Source organism: Pogoniulus pusillus, chromosome 6, assembly GCF_015220805.1.
Source record: "Pogoniulus pusillus isolate bPogPus1 chromosome 6, bPogPus1.pri, whole genome shotgun sequence".
NCBI lineage: Eukaryota > Metazoa > Chordata > Aves > Piciformes > Lybiidae > Pogoniulus > Pogoniulus pusillus.
The window spans coordinates 12,089,824-12,107,940 of NC_087269.1; the positions used below are offsets into that span (position 1 = coordinate 12,089,824).

Consider the following 18,117-nt stretch of genomic DNA (forward strand, 5'->3'; position numbering starts at 1 on the left):
CAAGTAGGCGGTGGAGTCACCAACTCTAGATGCGTTTAAAAGTTGTTTGGATGTGGTGCTTGGGGATATGGTTTAGGCTGCCCCTGCTAGAGTAGGGTTATTGGTTGGTGATCCTGAGGGTCTTTTCCAACCTAAATGTTTCTGTGATTCGAAATCCCAGGAGTGGTCACCATTTTATGACTCCACTTCATTGCTATTTTCCTCTCAGCAGCCTGACAGGAGAGGGAAAAGAACATCAATCATGTCACACAGTGAAAGGTTTGGCGAGACCGCTAACACACCTCTTCCATAACGATGATGAAAGTGGCATTGTGCCCCTGCTCCGTGACCAACTTTCCATCAGTGGTGAGGATGTGCAGTCCCCGAGGTGCTTTTCCAGGGCACTTCTCCATTTTGGCCTTGTACTTCTCTCGTAAGCCATCTGTGCAGTTGTTAGACACAATCCTTCGGTACCTGGGGAACAGAAACAAGTGGAGATTGGGCTCAGCTGGTGGGTGGAAAAGTTTCTTTGTTTTGGTTTTGTTTAGTTTCTCCACACTAATGCATGTGTTTTTTCAAAGGCTAACTGCCTGTGCGAGTGCCTTACTGCAAGGAAGAACCAAAGACACCTAATGCTTTATTACATTGGAGAAAGCCAAACAAATCACAATACAGCTCTCTCCAGAGATTTTCAGCAGCACCACTGAGAAAAGATATTGCAGAGGTGAATTATCCTGTACTGCTAAAAGGCAGAGAACTCCAAGCCCCCGTGCCTGCAGGACTGCACCTTGCATCCTAGTTTTTTAATTATGCTTTTTATTACACTTTGTTTGCCTCCACTCTGCTACAAGGCACTAGGAATACTCTGCCAAGACAATTTGTCCAGCCCAATTTAAAAGTGATTCAAGGAATAGCTCTTCTCTTGGCTCATCTTGGAAGAGGTTAGCTAACTAGCAAGACACTTGGCTATTCCTAGTGTGGCTGAGGGGGATTAACCCTTCCTAGTAATATTACTGTGAAAATACAGTGTTGGTTGAGACAACAAAGACCTCAACTATTCCTCTTGCTATCAGCCAGGAAGGCTACAAGTAGTCATACTGGCCAAGGCTGTTGTAATTACATTCCATATTTATAGTGACCTTTCAGCTGAAGTGACTTCAGGCTCCCAGCAGCCTTATTTTGTTCAGCCTCCTGCATCAACCAACCATGAACAACTCTGTTACAACAATCAAGCACAGAGCATCCATGACTCAGACGCAGCCCCGCAAAGTCTTCAGGGGTTGAAGTGGCTGAGAAGGCACATTGCAATTTTGTGCAACCAGACATTCAGAGTATCCACCACATTACTGAATGGCATTTTCAAGGTGGTACTACCATAATAAACCAACACCTGCAACCTGTTCTAGGAAAAAAACAGTAAAAAACAGGACAGCTTGTCTGAAATCACAAGGCTTTGTATATATAAAGTGAAAATAGAAGAGGGCGAGGGAATAAAAGGGGGGAGGGGTTAAAAATTGCTCATTTGCATCTTCCCAGAAGCTGTCATAAGCAGGAATTGTAAGATAGGAAAAGGTTCAATGAAAAGCAATGTGAAACACCTTGAACCTGTGCTTTTAAATGTTCAGCTGTCTCTCAGACAGACCTTCGTGACTTAACATTGCAGAGAAGGGAAGCTCTGAGCCTAGGCTCCAGGGATCATACATCACTCAATGGCAATACACTATCTACATGTCACTTATGTTAATGTGCTTCTCTCTGTCTGTGAGGAATGAGGCAATGTTCCATACAGATGCTGCTGCTAACATTATCTCACAAATAGGACTGGAAGAGAGCCAGGTTGGATGTGGAGAAAAAAGACCATGCAGGTTCTCTTGCCTACTGCAAGGTCAGCAAAACCAGAGAGACTGCAAGATTCACTTACCCAGTGCTGTTTAAGTAGCTCTGACCAATGCTGCAATCCTTGGACAAGGAGGATGGGCTGAACCAGAAGGCTGGGACACAGTGGTTGTTGCTGTGCCTCTCGTACCCATAGTCACTAAGGAGACAAATCACGAGTGAATCACTGAACTCATTCAGTAGATTTAGCTCAGTTTTGGGTGCCATTTTTGTTTCCCAAAGCACATGTGCATTGGTGGCTCTTCAGATGGAGGGCACAACATCATGTATTGGGCTCATCCCAAGACAAAGTGCTTGAGTAATCTGGGAGGCAGGAACACAGTTCACAGAAGGTATGCAATACCCAACAACATCAGAGCTACCAACCTTGCAGAGAACTGGAGGACTTGTGTTTCATATGGTAACAAAATGCAGGCAGAGATTTAAACAGGTAATTGTACTGTTAATTTCTTTTCCTTTTAATCGCTAATAATTTCACATGTTGGGTTCATTTTGCTTGCTTGCTTTTTGCAGTCTTTGCTTTGAGAATAATCCAGACCAATTCCCAGGTTTAATGCCACTTTTTCCCAGTGAAGCAGTCAGGAATATAAAACATTAGGATCACTTCCTAAACAACTAACTAAGGAATACATATTTACATATGACTGTCCTGGGAGAAAAATATAGCTGACTTTTTTCAACACTAAACTGAAACAATACAGCCAATTTGGTAGTCTAGGGATTACATGGTATGGTATCATGTGATGAAGTAATTCAGAGTATTGATTTTTCATTGGACCACTAAAGAGTGGAAGTGTACACAATCACATCCAAGGTTTCTTTTTACACCTGCTTTTGCATATCAATACAATGAAGAAGCAACAGGATTAATTCAAAGCTTTCCATAACTTTCAATAGGTTCTGGATCAGGTTTCTCTGAATAGCCTTTATTGGCAGGCTGGATTTTAGGGACAAATGAAAAGGGACTCTGGAATTTTGCCTGAAGCACATTAAGAAATGCCAACAAACTAAACCTCTGTGGAAATACAGACACCACAGAAGCCACTGCCTTGAAAGCTCCCTGTGCCCTTTAGGACACTCTGTGTTTCATCTTTCTCCTGTTCAGAATCTGAACAGTCAACAGAAAGTCTCTAGGAAGAGCTTTGGTGAGACAAAATTGTGCTATGTCCCCAGTGACCCAGGCTGCTACTGCTCCTCTTTTTTTTTGGAGGGCAAAAATTCTGCAAACTACTTTAAAAGGTTCAGAGATTCCCTAATGCTCTTTCTCTCGACATTCAATTTAATCATTCTCAGTGGGTCCGACCTGCACAGTCAAAAATGCCTGGCAGTGACTTGGTAATTAAAAATATTCAAGAGGAGCTGTACTTTGCCCCAAAGAAGAAAAGAGCTGCATAAATATTTAATAAAATTAAAGACAACATTGCTGTATGCCCTCAAGGTTCTGTGCTTGTTCATTAACTTCTGGTAAATGTATATTAAAACCTCACATGCTGCCCACCTTCCTTCTCATAAGCCCCAGGGTTTGCATAAGTTAAGGAAATAATCAAGTCCAGCTGCTGTGCTGTCTTTCTCAGGAAAGCTATCCTGAGAAGCAGGAGGAGGGAAAAGAAAGATCAGCGAGTATTTTAATAACACTTCTGAGTTCCTTCTGCCATTCTCCTTGTCAGAAAAAGGCCAGGGTTTCCTTTTGCAAATGGCTGTGAAGGTTGGCAGGAGTCATGCCTGATCTTGACTTATGAGAATTTGCTGAAGTGGGGCCCAGGATTGTGATTTATGCCCCTGAAATTCAGATCAGCCTTATATCTAATAGCAAGAAACAGATAGCACTGCAACACGAGGCAGACAGGGGCAAGGGCGTTGTAATGAATTGGGAGGGAATGCAGCCCTCACAGCCTGTGCTGTAGGGCTCCTGCAGTCATTCGTCCTGCCTACGCAGCTCCCAAAGGCAGGCGTCATCATGCTCAGTAGCAGAGAATGTTCTGTGGGCAGAGCCAGCCTTCAAATGCACTGACTACACTTTGGCCACAACAACCTCAAGCAGTGCCACAGGCTGGGGACAGAGTGGCTGGAGAGCAGCCAGGCAGAAAGGGACCTGAGGGTACTGCTAGACAGTAGGCTGAACATGAGCCAGTAGTGTGCCCAGGTGGCCAAGAGAGCCAATGGCATCCTGGCATGGATCAGGAACAGTGTGGCCAGTAGGACAAGGTAGGTTATTCTTCCCCTGTACTCAGCACTGGTCAGGCCACACCTTGAGTACTGTGTCCAGTTCTGGGCTCCTCGATTCAAGAGAGATGTTGAGATACTGGAACATGTCCAGAGAAGGGCAACAAAGCTGGTGAGAGGCCTGGAACACAAACCCTATGAGGACCGAGGGAGCTGGGGTTGTTTAGCCTGGAGAAGAGGAGGCTCAGGGGGGACCTCATTGCTGTCTACAACTACCTGAAGGGAGGCTGTAGCCAGGTGGGGGTTGGTCTCTTCTCCCAGGAAACCAGCAACAGAACAAGGGGACACAGTCTCAAGTTGTGCCAGGGGAGGTCTAGGCTGGATGTTAGGAGGAAGTTCTTCACAGAGAGAGTGATTTGCCACTGGAATGGGCTGTCCAGGGAGGTGGTGGAATTGCCATCCCTAGAAGTGTTCAAGAGAAGACTGGATGGTCTAGTTGATTGGAAAGGGCTGGGTGATAGATTGGACCGGATGATCTTGGAGGTCTCTTTGACCTGGTTGATTCTATGATTCTACGACACAGGAACTGGGGGAGCAGAGGGTCTGTCTGTTGGAACCTGCTAGTCAGGATACACACAGAACCCCAGCTGCTGACTCTCCTTGGTTCCCTAACACTCCAGAGGAATTCACACACACGAGACATGCTCATCAGTGCTTCCAAGAACAACTGACAATTGTGAATCTAGCCAGAAAAGGCTTAGTGAACATCTTTCCTTTCCAAAACATCAAGTAAAAGAGTAGGAGCCATCCTTCCAAATGTGGATATCTAAAGTGGGGACATATCTCCATCAGTTTTCTAGTCAGCTGAGAGAAAAAGCAGATGAACCATACTCTAGAACATCCTGTATCTTGCCACTGATTACACAACCGTCTCATCCTTTAGAAGTCACAAGTCAGAGCAGGTGAGTCCACCTTTTCTCTGTGAAAATCACTTCAAAGATAATCAAGTTTGGTGCCTTATTTCCAGCACCACCAGCATTTTCTCCATACTGACTGCCCCAGACTTTCTTCCAGTTGGTCCTGCAGTCTAGCATCAAAACACAGCCTTAGATTGAAGCTGGTTCTTCTGATTCTCCATCACCAGCTATAACAATTTCACCACTGGAAGTCAGTTAACAGTTCTGTTGGCAGCCCGGGGTCTGAAACAAAAGCTAACTTGCTGTCCTCTCATTCCTCCTCTGCCGAACTGACAAGGTTAACAGCAATATTCCCTCACGTTAGTGGGAAAGTTAAGCAAAAATGATACTGAACGCATGCAAGGAAGACATTCGTTGATTGAAAAGGTGCAGTCTGATGCAGACCCTTTTCAAGGCAGAACAGCACTTAAGGGCAATTTAGCTACCACATTTTTCCACTTAGAGCTTAGAAAAGGCAAGCTTCACTGTGAAAATTGAAAGCTGGAAAGGCACAAAGCTGCAGAAAAGAAAAGGAAAAAAAGAAGCCCATAAAAGAAAATTTGTTAAGTGTCTCTGGAGATTGGTGCTCGGTTCAGCGAAGATGCATATGCCAATGTCAAGGGCAGATACTGCAGGGCAAGGTAGTCTGTTCATCCTGCAAGTCCCTGTGATGAGAACAAAGAGGAAAGATCTCCTGGGTCAAGCTAAGGAGTCTCAGATGTAATTCCAGAATTAGAAACAAATTAAACATCCAGCCAGATAAGATGAAAATCTGTGTTCTATATCCCTCAGCCTCTCTTAGAGCCAAACTACTTGGATATTCAAGAAAACACTTTGCTCTGTATTTTTTGTTCTTTTGTTACCATATTTTGATGTGTCCATATTCTAAAGAGAATTGAGTTTCAGCTGGCTTAAGTCCAAAAGAAGAGTCCAGATTTCATTCCTGAAATCTCTTCAGGAAGGATCAAATGCAAGTGAAGTTTTCAGGAATCACACCAGAACCAAATCAGACACTGATCTTGATTATCTACTATAAAAATGAAAATGTTTTCTCAGTTGATCTGCTTTCAAAGTATTTTGAACTCCATTTGAATGATATTCTGATCATCTATGCTCAGGCATTACAGCTATTGCCAGTCTTAAATCTTTGAAATATTGCCATGGGTTCCCAGTAGGAATTTCTTGTGTACAGTCTGTTATGCATTCTCCCTGAGAATCAAGAAATATCAAGCAGTGGTTTCTTTTCCCCCTGTTTTATTTTTAACCTACTTTCAAAGTGACCTTAAAGCAGTTTGGAAATGATGGTCCCATTAAGTTAGAAACACCAATATTTATGCAAAACAAGTGACTGCATCTGACCAGGGTTGGCAGTATAGTCATGTCACAGAGACCTCTCAATAAAACATTGCTAAAAAGCAGCAAACAGTTCCTGTGAATTCAAAGGAAAAATGCCAAAATCACACAGGTTTTTCCATCTTTCTCCCTAAGTATTCAGTGGCCTTTGAAGTGAAGACAGATATATTCTGTCTTCCTTCTGTAAGGGACATGAGGTGGACTACAAAGTAGGCCTGGCTGTCATTCTTCTAGAAGGATGGACAAAATCATGTCAATTAGTACTTCTGCTTTTGATTTCCAGGTTTGGGACATCAATGTGCCCTTGTGGCCAAGAAAACCAATGGCATCCTGGGGTGCATCATGAAAACTGTGGCCAGCAGGTCTAGGGAGGTTTTTCTCTCCCTCTACTCTGCCCTAGTGAGACCACACCTGGAATACTGTGTCAAATTTTGGGCTTCCCAATTGAAGAGAGGAAGGGACCCAATGGAGAGAGTCCAGCAGAAAGCCACAAGGATAACTGGGGGACTTATATCTTCTCTATGAAGAGACAGTGAGAAACCTGTGGCCATTTAGTCTGGAGAAGACTGAGAGGAGATCTCATCAATGTGTATAAACATCTGAGGGGTGGGTGTCAAGTGTCTGGGGCCAATTTCTTTTCACTGGTCAGCAGCAGTAAGACAAGGAGCAACAGCTACAAACTGGAACATAAAAGGTTTCACCTCAACATGAGGAGAAACTTCTTTCTAGTGAGGGTGATGAAGAGCTGAAATAGGCTGCCCAGAGAGGTTGTGGAGTCTCCTTCTCTAAAGACTTTTAAAACCTGCCTGGATGCATTCCTGTACAGACTACCTTAAGGGACTCTGCCTTGGCAGGGAGGTTGGACTTGACAATCTCTGGAGGTGACTTACAACCTTTAAGGATCTGTGGTTTTGTGATTTTTCATGCAAATTAACAAATCTGTCCTGCAGATGACAGGGAAACTTGACTCATATAACAGGCATGGCTATCACATTGATGCTGTGTGGTAAGATCACAAACATGAATCCATATGAAACCTACTTTTTCTGCAAGGTTTTCTATCTGGAAAGTAGCTCATCCACTGCCTATGCTACAAAAAACAGTTCCTGCAAGGGTCCCCAGAGCCACATACTCACCACTCAAAGTCCCCTTGACCACAGATACATGGTTCAGAGACCACAGTTTGTGAATAGTCCCGACCCAGGGAACACTGGGCTCCAGGCTTGCGTTTTTTATAGATCTTCCTCTCTCCCATGACACAAGGCTCCCCCTTCGTCAGCCAAGGAACAACAGGAGAAACAAAAACAGAGTTGTAGTGGCAAGCTGAACCCTTAACAGAGCATTTTGTCGAAAGACACAAAAGGCAATGAAAGCAAGCAATTATCTCTAGGAAAGTTGGGAGATAATAGTCTAGCTCCCTTTTGTGGCCTTCTAAAGTCAAAAGCCACCTTGGAAGGACTGAGGAGCACAACATTTTCACCACTTAGATGAGATGCTAAAAGCAATGTGCCCAAAATGCACACTCACTTATGCCATATTTCAAATGGCATCCACCAATTTATCTAGTCCTAAGAATCATCCTGAATAAAACAATGTGATGCACTTCAGGTTTCCTCTACATATCAGATGAAATCTACTACAGAAAGAGGTGCCCAAGCCTGAAACTCAGGACAGGGACAAAATCTAAGTGTGTAACCCAGGACTCCTGGCTACTCTTCTCTCTCCTTGATAAATTTATCTATTATGGGGGTCAAATGATGTTGATGGTGTGTTATGCCAGGCTATTTAAACACAAAGCTTCACTACTGGGAGCAGCTGATCTAAACCAAACATTTGACACTTAGGTGAGTTGCTGTAAACATAATTTTCTCTGGTGCAAAAATAATTTGTCTGCATGGAAGTACATAAAAAGAAAACACCTAATTAAAATACTTCTCTTCCCCATTAATAGTGACTCCCAAGATGGCTGGCTGCTTAGACATGGCTTCCCTTTTATTAATTTAAATTATGTTAATATATTCTATGACTTCAGTTATCTGACACATCCTTGCCAAGTTAATGCTTGTTTTTAATTCACGTATTTCATTCAGGAATATCACAGTGCCAATTGTTCTGGCTCTAGCTATGTTGCTCTGCAGGAAATGGGACATCATACTGGTGGCCAGTACCCCAAAAGTAATCTTCAGAGGGTACTGAGCTGTAATGGAGAACCTAAATTCATATACAGAATGGAAAAAAAAAAATTGGTCTTCTCTGATGCTTTTTATTCAAGGGCTCCTCAGGGTTTTACAGACACCTGCAGAAACTGCAGGATGAATAAATGTTTTTATTTTCATTTCTGAGTAGGGAAAAAAGAGGCAAAATGAAAGAAAATTATTTTCATCAGTCACTGACAGAGCTACAAAGAGTTCAAGGTCTCCTACAACTTGATCACAAGGCGAAGTCTTACAGTGCCCTGAGCACTGAAGGCAAAATGGTACAGCTGTTGCAATGGAACATTTCCACACAACGAAGACTTTATGCCCCCACCTTGCCCAGAGAAGTTTGGTCCTGGGTTTAGTCATGCATATACCTCATGGGGTTAGAACTGTGATCTGATGGATACAAAAAGGTTTTATGTTCTGCTGAAAAGAACACCTACTTTCCTACATGGCAACAGAGAAGATAGGAAAAAGCAAGCAAATAATTCCCTCCTTACAGAGTGGGGATACCTGATTGTGTAGGTGCCAGGTTTGGTAGTCATCTTTGTTACACCTTCGGCTGAAGAGAGACTTGTAGTCCACCTTGACCAGCTGCCATTCAGAACGGAGACTGAAGTGCCCAAAAACTCTGAGCGTGGAAGAGAAAGGGAAAAAAAAGAACCAGAGCCAGTCAGAGATACTTCCATTAAGCAAATAACTTCTCATGAGTCTCAGCAGCAAAAAACAATGCAATCTTGGAGTTGGATGCCAGAAAATGTTCTTCCATCATGAGTAACATTTTCCCATTCCTTTAGCATCCTAGAGTTTGTTAGTCTTTTCCTAGTTTCTTGTGTAGGCTGTGTGGGAAGGTCTTCTATGCCTGCAGTACCTAGCACTTTGGGCCTTGAGTCCTCTACAGACAGCTAGATATCACTCAGGAACATTAAACAAGCAGACTAGAAAGTAATGCCTAATGTCAAGGAGCTATTCTCTCGGGTTTGGTTGTCTCAACATAAAACCTTTCTTAGCTCACTCAGTTTCTTTACTGCTGAACCCTCGTGTTGCAAAAACTTACTACTTAATTAAATATAAAACACTTGAAATAATGTATTTGGGATACGTACTGTAAGCAAGTGACCAGCAAAGACAGCAGGATCCCTTCCATGTGGTAAATGCTGACTGCAGCTAGTAGGAGTGGAATTATTTATTAATTATTACTACTATGAGGTTATCAGTAGAATTTTTTTCTTCTTAATTTGATGAGTTCACTCATTGGCAGTTGCTGATCACACTCCAACGGTTCATCCAGCTAAGTGAGAAGTTGATTTTCAGGATGAAAATCACACATTTTCCCATGCAACTCCAGGCCTACAGAAAGCTTGTATTAAGGCAGTATTCAAGTGCAGCTGGAGCTGAAGAGTGAGCACTCAAAAAACAGTGGAAGGACTCAGACTGTAATTTAAAACTCAGGCACAGATCTGTTGCAAATGGGATGATGAAAAAGATCATATAAAATCAAATAGTGCCTGAGGCTTCTGAACAAGCTTGGACCAGAACACTGGCAGGAGAGCAGGTTGTTGAATACAAGCCTTTAGTCTAAATGCCATTCCAATTATATACCACTTCTCCACATGCAGAGAAAGCTGTGTGCTTGCCTAAGTGTCTGGAAGGACCAAAGCAACAATGAGCACCAATCTTACACATCACCAAAGTACCATCACCACAGATATTAAGAGAGATTACCTGCTGGAAGCTCATACTTTTACCCAAAAAGGCAAAAGAGCATCTTAGCAAAACCTATGGTTTGATTAATAAATTACACCAGGTACCCAGACAAAAGACTCCATCCACCCAGAAATACACTGGATGGTGCTCGGGTTTTGATCGAGTAACAGCTTCCATTCCCTTGGCCAGTTGTGATTTTCTCAGTAAGAGGCAGCTTTTCAATCAACTGCAGCTGGATTTCCAAAGAGCCATTGTGATAGGAGAAGACTAGGACAGGTGACAAGACTGAAAGCCACAAACAAAACTGCAGCTTGGCATTGGCGGAGGAACATCTCAGTACACACCAACACCAACAATCAACAACATTCAAGCTGATTTGCCATTATAACAGGCCAACTTTTTCACTATCTCAATTCTACTGAAACCCCCTAAAACCTTATCTAAAATACAAATTGTGGGGTTTAAGAATTCTGCATGTACTGAACTCCAAATCTTCTGTGACACTCATGAAATTGTATCACTCCTATTCCAATATATAATGGGCAGAGAATGATTTCTCGCATCATGGTAAAGCTTCCACTAATCTACATTTTAACTCAAGTCACTTATGCAATTAAATTTTCTGTTGTTTAATCATTCTAGACTACAAAAGAAAAAGGGAGATACACACATTATGTACAAAATTCCCTGATTAAGCAAAAGAGAAACAAAATAGAAAACTTCCAAGTTTCCAAAGCACTGACTGCAATCCAGATGCTGCTGTGTCACCAGTGTGCTGCCATTCTTTACCTTACCTCATCTTAATTGACACTGTAATCACAGAGTTGTTGGCCTCGCTCTCCTCTCACTGTCTAAGTGGTTCCTCCTTTTAGGTTGCAGCCTGCACCAAAATTCTTCTTCACTGTGCTGTTTTTATGAACCAGAGTCCATCCAGAAAAATTCACGCTCTCCCGTTTAGACCTACCTCAGCTCTTAAGGGTCTGGGAAAGAAAGGGAGGCAGGGGAGTTCTGAGAGCCTGAGGTTGTGTGGTTGCTGTAGACAACTTTCTCTATCCAAGTCCTGCCTCACAGAGACAAGCTCCAAGCTGACAAGAAGGGGCAAGGACCACCTGAGATAAATGACTGTACAGGTCAGAAACGAGTAAGTAGGGAGGAACTTGTGTGGTGGAATGGATTTATTAGGTAGGTGGTTGCTGGCTTTTCAGAATATTCCTTAGTGTAGTCCTTCGTGGTCCTTGGCACCAGCCAAGTGGCTCAGAGCCTGGTGCCACCAACAAAATTTTGGATTCTTTGATCTTGGGGAACTTCACCCCCAGAGATAGGGGTAAAACCAGCAGCCCAGCTGAAGTGTATGTACACTAATGCATGCAGTGTGGGTAATAAACAAGAGGAGCTGGAAGCCTCGGTACAAAAGGAAAACAACGATGTTGTCACCATCACAGAAATGTGGTGGGATGACACACAACTGGAGTGCTGTAATCAATGGCTACAGACTCTTCAGGAGAGACAGGCGAGGGAGAAGGGGTGGAAAAGTGGCCCTATATATTAGCAGTGCTCTGGATCTCATGGAGGTAGAGATTAAGGATGATCAGGTTGAGTCCCTATGGGTGAGAATTAAGGGGAAGGCCAACAAGGCTGACATCCTGGTTGGAGTCTTACAGACCACCCAACCAGGAAGAAGAGGTTGATTTATTATTCTTTAAGCAACTGGAGGCTGCATCAAGATCACCTGCCCTTGTTCTTGAGGGCAACTTTAACCTGCCAGACGTCTGCTGGGACTTTACTACTGCAAAGAAGAGGCAGTTTGGAAGATTCCTAGAGCATATGGAGGACAACTTCTTATCTTAGCTGTTACATGAGCCTACCAGGGATGCAGCCCTGCTTGACCTGCTGCTCACAAATAGAGAGGGCTTGGTAGGGGATGCTGAAACCAGGAGAGGCATCAACAAAACCTCCACACTGGACTTCCAAAGGGCAGACTTCAGCCTATTTAAGGAACTGACTTGGAAAGTTCCTTGGGAAACAGCCCTTAGAAACAAAGGGATCCAGGAAAGTTAGACCTACTTCAAGAAAGAACTCCTGAAGGCACAGGAGCAGCTGTGCCATTGAGCTGGAAGATGAGCCAATGAGGGAGACAGCCAGACTGGCTGGGCAGGGAGCTGCTGAAGGAATGAAAGGAAAAAAAGAGGGTATATTGCCTTTGGAAAAAAAGGGGAGGTATCCCAGGAAGAGTTCAAGGGTGTTGCTAGGTCTTGTAGAAAAAAATTTAGAGAGGGAAAAGCCCATTTAGAACTTAGGCTGGCCACTGCTGTTAAGGAGAAAAAAAATGTTTGTACAAGTATAATAATGGCAAAAGAAGGGGCAAGGACAACCTCCAGTACTTATTAGATGGAGAGGGGAATATAGTGACAAAGGAAGAGGAAAAGGCAGAGGTACTTACCACATTCTTTGCCCCAGTCTTCAATAGTGGGACAGGTTGTCTCCAGGACAACTGGCCTTCTGAGCTGGCAGATGGAGTCAGGGACCAGTATAGTCCCCCTCTAATCCAAGAGGAAGCAGTAAGGGACCTGCTGAGCCACGTGGATCCTCACAAGTCCATGGGACCAGATGGGATCCATCCTAGGGTGCTGAGAGAGCTGGCAGATGAGCTGACCAAGCCACTCTCCATCATTTATCAGCAGTCCTGGCTCACTGGAGAGGTTTCCAAAGACAGGAAGCTGGACAATGTGATGACCACAAGAAGGGCTGCAGGTTGGAACAGGGATATTAGAGACCTGTCAGCCTGACCTCAGTGCCAGACAAGGTCATGGAACAGGTCATCTTGAGTGCCATCACAAAGCACCTACAGGATGGCCAAGGGATTAGGCCCAGCCAGTATGGATTTAGGAAGGACAGATCCTGCCTGACCAACATGATCTCCTTTTGTGATCAGGTTACCTGGCTGGTGAATGTGGAGCAGGCTGTAGATGTAGTCTACCTGGACTTCACAGTATCACAGTATCACAGTATCACCAAGGTTGGAAGAGACCTCACAGATCATCAAGTCCAACCCTTTACCACAGTGCCCAAGGCTAGACCATGGCACCAAGTGCCACATCCAACCTTGCCTTGAACTGCCCCAGGGACGACGACTCCACCACCTCACCAGGCAGCCCATTCCAGTGCCCAATGACTCTCTCAGTGAAGAACTTTCTCCTCACCTCGAGCCGAAATTTCCCCTGGCGCAGCCTGAGGCTGTGTCCTCTTGTTCTGGAGCTGGCCACCTGAGAGAAGAGAGCAACCTCCTCCTGGCCACAACCACCCTTCAGGTAGTTGTAGACAGCAATAAGGTCACCCCTGAGCCTCCTCTTCTCCAGGCTAAACAACCCCAGCTCCCTAAGCCTCTCCTCGTAGGGCTTGTGCTCGAGGCCTCTCACCAGCCTCGTCGCCCTTCTCTGGACACGCTCAAGCATCTCAATGTCCTTCCTAAACTGGGGGGCCCAGAACTGAACGCAGTACTCGAGGTGTGGTCTGACCAGTGCAGAGTACAGGGGCAGAATGACCTCCCTGCTCCTGCTGACCACACCACTCCTGATGCAGGCCAGGATGCCACTGGCTCTCTTGGCCACCTGGGCACACTGCTGGCTCATGTTCAGGCGGGTATCAATCAGTACCCCCAGATCCCTCTCTGTCTGGCTGCTCTCCAGCCACTCCGACCCCAGCCTGTATCTCTGCATGGGGTTGTTGTGGCCAAAGTGCAGCACCCTGCACTTTGAGCTATTGAACCCCATCCCATTGGCCTCTGCCCATCTGTACAGGCGGTCAAGGTCCCGCTGCAGAGCCCTTCTGCCCTCCAGCTCAGTCACATCTGCCCCCAGCTTAGTGTCATCTGCAAACTTGCTGATGACTGACTCGATGCCCTCATCCAGATCATCTATGAAGATGTTAAAGAGGATGGGGCCCAGCACAGATCCCTGAGGGACACCACTAGTGACTGGCCGCCAGCTGGATGTGGCACCATTCACCACCACTCTCTGGGTCCGGCCCTCCAGCCAGTTCCTAACCCAGCACAGAGTGTTACCATCCAAGCCGCGGGCTGACAGCTTAGCCAGCAGTTTGCTGTGGGGGACAGTGTCAAAGGCCTTGCTGAAGTCCAGATAGACCACATCCACAGGCCTCCCCACATCCACCAAGCGGGTCACCTGATCATAGAAGGAGATCAGGTTAGAAAGGCAGGATCTGCCCTTCCTAAACCCATGCTGGCTGGACCTGAGATCCTTGCCATCCCTCAGGTGCGCAGTTATTGGCCCCAAGAGAACCTGCTCCATCAGTTTCCCTGGCACTGAGGTCAGGCTGACGGGTCTGTAGTTCCCAGGTTCCTCCATCCGACCCTTCTTGTGGATGGGGACCACGTTGGCCATTTTCCAGTCTCCTGGGACCTCTCCGGTGAGCCAGGACTGCTGGAAAATGATGGAGAGTGGCTTGGCCAGCTCAGCTGCCAGCTCTCTCAGCACCCTGGGATGGATCCCATCTGGTCCCATGGACTTGTGGGTGTCCAGGTGGCTCAGCAGGTCCTGAACTAATTCCTCATGAATTTCCAGGGGAACACACTGCTCCCCGACCCCATCCCCCAGTTTAAGAGGCCATTTGCCTCCTCCTCCTCTCTCCTTACTGTTGAAAACTGAGGCGAAGAAGGCATTCAGGACCTCTGCCTTTGCTTCATCATCAGTTATAGTGTTCCCCTCCCGGTCCAGTAAGGAGTGGAGGCTCTTCTTGCCCTTCCTTTTAGCGTTGATAAATTTATAAAAGTGTTTTTTGTTAACTTTCACGGAAGTGGCCAGCCTAAGTTCTAGCTGAGCCTTAGCCTCTCTAATTTTTCTCCTACATAGTCTGGCTACCTCCTTAAACACATCAGGAGAAGCCTTCCCCTCCTTCCAGAGGCGATACACCCTCTTTTTCTCCCCCACTTCCTTCAGGAGCTCTTTGCTCATCCAGGCTGGTCGCCTCCCCCTGCGGCTCATCTTTCGGCACGTGGGAACTGCCAGTTCCTGTGCCTTCAAGAGCTCCTGTTTAAAGTAAGTCCAACCATCCTGGACCCCTTTGTTCTCAAGAACTGCTGCCCAGGGGACACTGGAAATAAGTTCCTTGAGCAAATTGAAGTTTGCCCTCCTAAAGTCCAAGGTGTAGGTTTTGTTGAAGTGCCTCCCTACCTCCCTGTATATTGAAAACTCCACTAACTCGTGGTCGCTACACCCCAGGCAGCCTCCCACTATCACATCTCCTACCAGCCCTTCTCTGTTGGAGAGCAGCAGGTCAAGCTGAGCTTGACCCCTGGTAGGCTCGTTTAACAGTTGGGTCATGAAGCTGTCCTCCATGCACTCCAGAAATCTCCTGGACTGCCTCCTCTCTGCCGAATTAAGTTCCCAGCAGATATCTGGCAGGTTAAAGTCACCCACAAGGACAAGATCTGAAGATCTTGAGACAGCCTCCAACTGTTTGTAAAATATCTCATCTGTTCCCTCATCCTGGTTGGGTGGTCTGTAACAGACTCCAACCAGGATGTCAGATTTATTAGTCCTGCCTCTGATTTTAATCCACAGGGTCTCTACCCCTTCATCCCTCACTTCTAGCTCAATGGCATGGAGTGACTCTCTAATATACAGGGCCACCCCTCCTCCTCTTCTCCCTTGCCTATCTCTCCTGAAAAGGTTATATCCCTCCAGTATAACAGCCCAGTCCTGTCTGTCGTCCCACCAAGTTTCTGAAATGGCAACTACATCGTAGTCCCCCTGGTGGACCAGGACTTCCAGTTCCTCCTGTTTGTTACCCAAGCTGCGTGCATTGGTGTAGATACACTTCAGCAAAGCCTTTGACACCATCTGCCACAACAAGCTCCTGGCAAAGCTGTCAGCTCATGGCTTGGACAGATTCACTCTGATTTGGGTCAAGAACTGCCTGGAAAGCCGGGCCCAGAGAGTGGTGGTGAATGGTGCCACATCCAGTTGGCAGCCAGTCACTAGTGGTGTCCCCCAAGGATCAGTGCTGGGCCCAGTCCAGTTCAATATCTTTACTGATTTATCTGGACCAGGAGATTGAGTCCATCATCAGCAAGTTTGCAGATGACACCAAGCTAGGAGCAGGTGTTGATCTGCTGGAGGGTAGGAGAGCCCTGTAGAGGGAACTAGACAGGCTGGATGGGTGGGCAGAGGCCAGTGGGATGAGATTGAACAAGGTCAAGTGCAGGGTTCTACATTTTGGCCACAACAACTCCAAGCAGTGCCACAGGCTGGGGACAGAGTGGCTGGAAAGCAGCCAGACAGAAAGGGACCTGGGGGTACTGCTAGACAGTAGGCTGAACATGAGCCAGCAGTGTGCCCAGGTGGCCAAGAGAGCCAATGGCATCCTGGCATGGATCAGGAACAGTGTGGCCAGTAGGACAAGGTAGGTTATTCTTCCCCTGTACTCAGCACTGGTCAGGCCAAACCTTGAGCACTGTGTCCAGTTCTGGGCCCCTCGATTCAAGAGAGATGTTGAGGTGCTGGAACATGTCCAGAGAAGCCCTGTAAGAAGAGGTTGAGGGAGCTGGGGTTGTTTAGCCTGGAGAAGGCTCAGGGGGGACCTCATTGCTGTCTACAACTACCTGAAGGGAGGCTGTAGCCAGGGGGGGGTTGGTCTCTTCTCCCAGGCAACCAGCAGCAGAACAAGGGGACACAGTGTCAAGTTGTGCCAGGAGAGGTCTAGACTGGATGTTAGGAGGAAGTTCTTCACAGAGAGAATGCCATTGGAATGGGCTGCCCAGGTGGAGTTGCCATCCCTCAGGTGTTCAAGAGAAGACTGGATGAGGCACTTAGTGCCATGGTCTAGTTGACTGGACAGGGCTGAGTGCTAGGTTGGACTGGATGATCTTGGAGGTCTCTTCCAACCTGGCTATGATTCTAATTGCAGAGTACTAGCAGCAGGGAACACCACGAGGGTCAGGCAAAGCTACAGAAGAAACTGCAAATCCTGTACCTCAACACAGAAGGCACATCCTGGACCAAGATCAACCCACAGCAATATGGGTACCAGGGCACTTACTGGGAGAAAGAAGGAGAAGAAATAAAGGAGAAGTAGCATAGAAGAGAGAGGCAGAAGGCCTCTGAAACTGTATACAAGCAGGAGTTCTAACTCCAGTTCGTCATCCCACTTTCCCTTGGCACAGAGTAAATGCCATTAGCTCTTCAGCCACAACTGCTCTCAGCACATCCTCTATAGCTGTCAGAGTACTCTTGTGCATCTGGGCAGCTCTCCCATGAATCTTGTTTATCTGGATGTGACACATGCCTGAAATGTCATTTCTACAACAGAGCAACTCAGCAGGCACCAAACAGCAGATTTACACCAGTTCAGGACTTGACCTGGGTGTTTATTACATAGAAAACATAGGAAGAGAAGGAGAGAACATAATCAACTGCAAACATTTGCCTGAACCCAGAAGATCACACAGCTAGGGAAATCCAAAGCTCTGGCAGCCAATGTATCTCAAGGAAAATTATGTTCCTCAAACTGACCTTTAGCTAAATATTCCTTCAGTAAAAGATCAAAAGTTTTGCATGTAAAAAAAAACCCCAGAACCACTTACTTTTTGTATCTATTAAAATAAGCTGAAAAAAAAAAAGCCAAACCAAGCCTCTTTGATTGATATTCTTCTGTGAAAATGATAATTAATGGAAAAAAACCAAAGTTTCCTAAATGGAAGGCGACATATTAGCATTCCAAAAGCACAGAGAACTAGCTGCTCTTTAATTAAATGATTTCAAAGAGGGCCTTTGTATATAATTGCTATAATTTAGATGGAAACAATACTACACTAAATGCAATTAGAGGAGTGTGAATTGCAAGGAGAG

At 45.7% G+C, this 18,117-nt stretch overlaps 1 protein-coding gene across 1 annotated transcript in view; it reads right to left on the minus strand.

The window, feature by feature from the left end:
- Window positions 1-18,117, minus strand: part of SORCS3 (sortilin related VPS10 domain containing receptor 3) — a 354,871-nt gene that overhangs the window by 36,485 nt on the left and 300,269 nt on the right. The window contains exons 15-18 of the mRNA XM_064144433.1: window positions 9,059-9,176; window positions 7,484-7,617; window positions 1,901-2,014; window positions 282-453 (exon numbers count right to left, since the gene is read on the minus strand). Coding sequence (XP_064000503.1) covers window positions 282-453; window positions 1,901-2,014; window positions 7,484-7,617; window positions 9,059-9,176 — 538 coding nt within the window. The remainder of the gene's footprint in view (window positions 1-281; window positions 454-1,900; window positions 2,015-7,483; window positions 7,618-9,058; window positions 9,177-18,117) is intronic.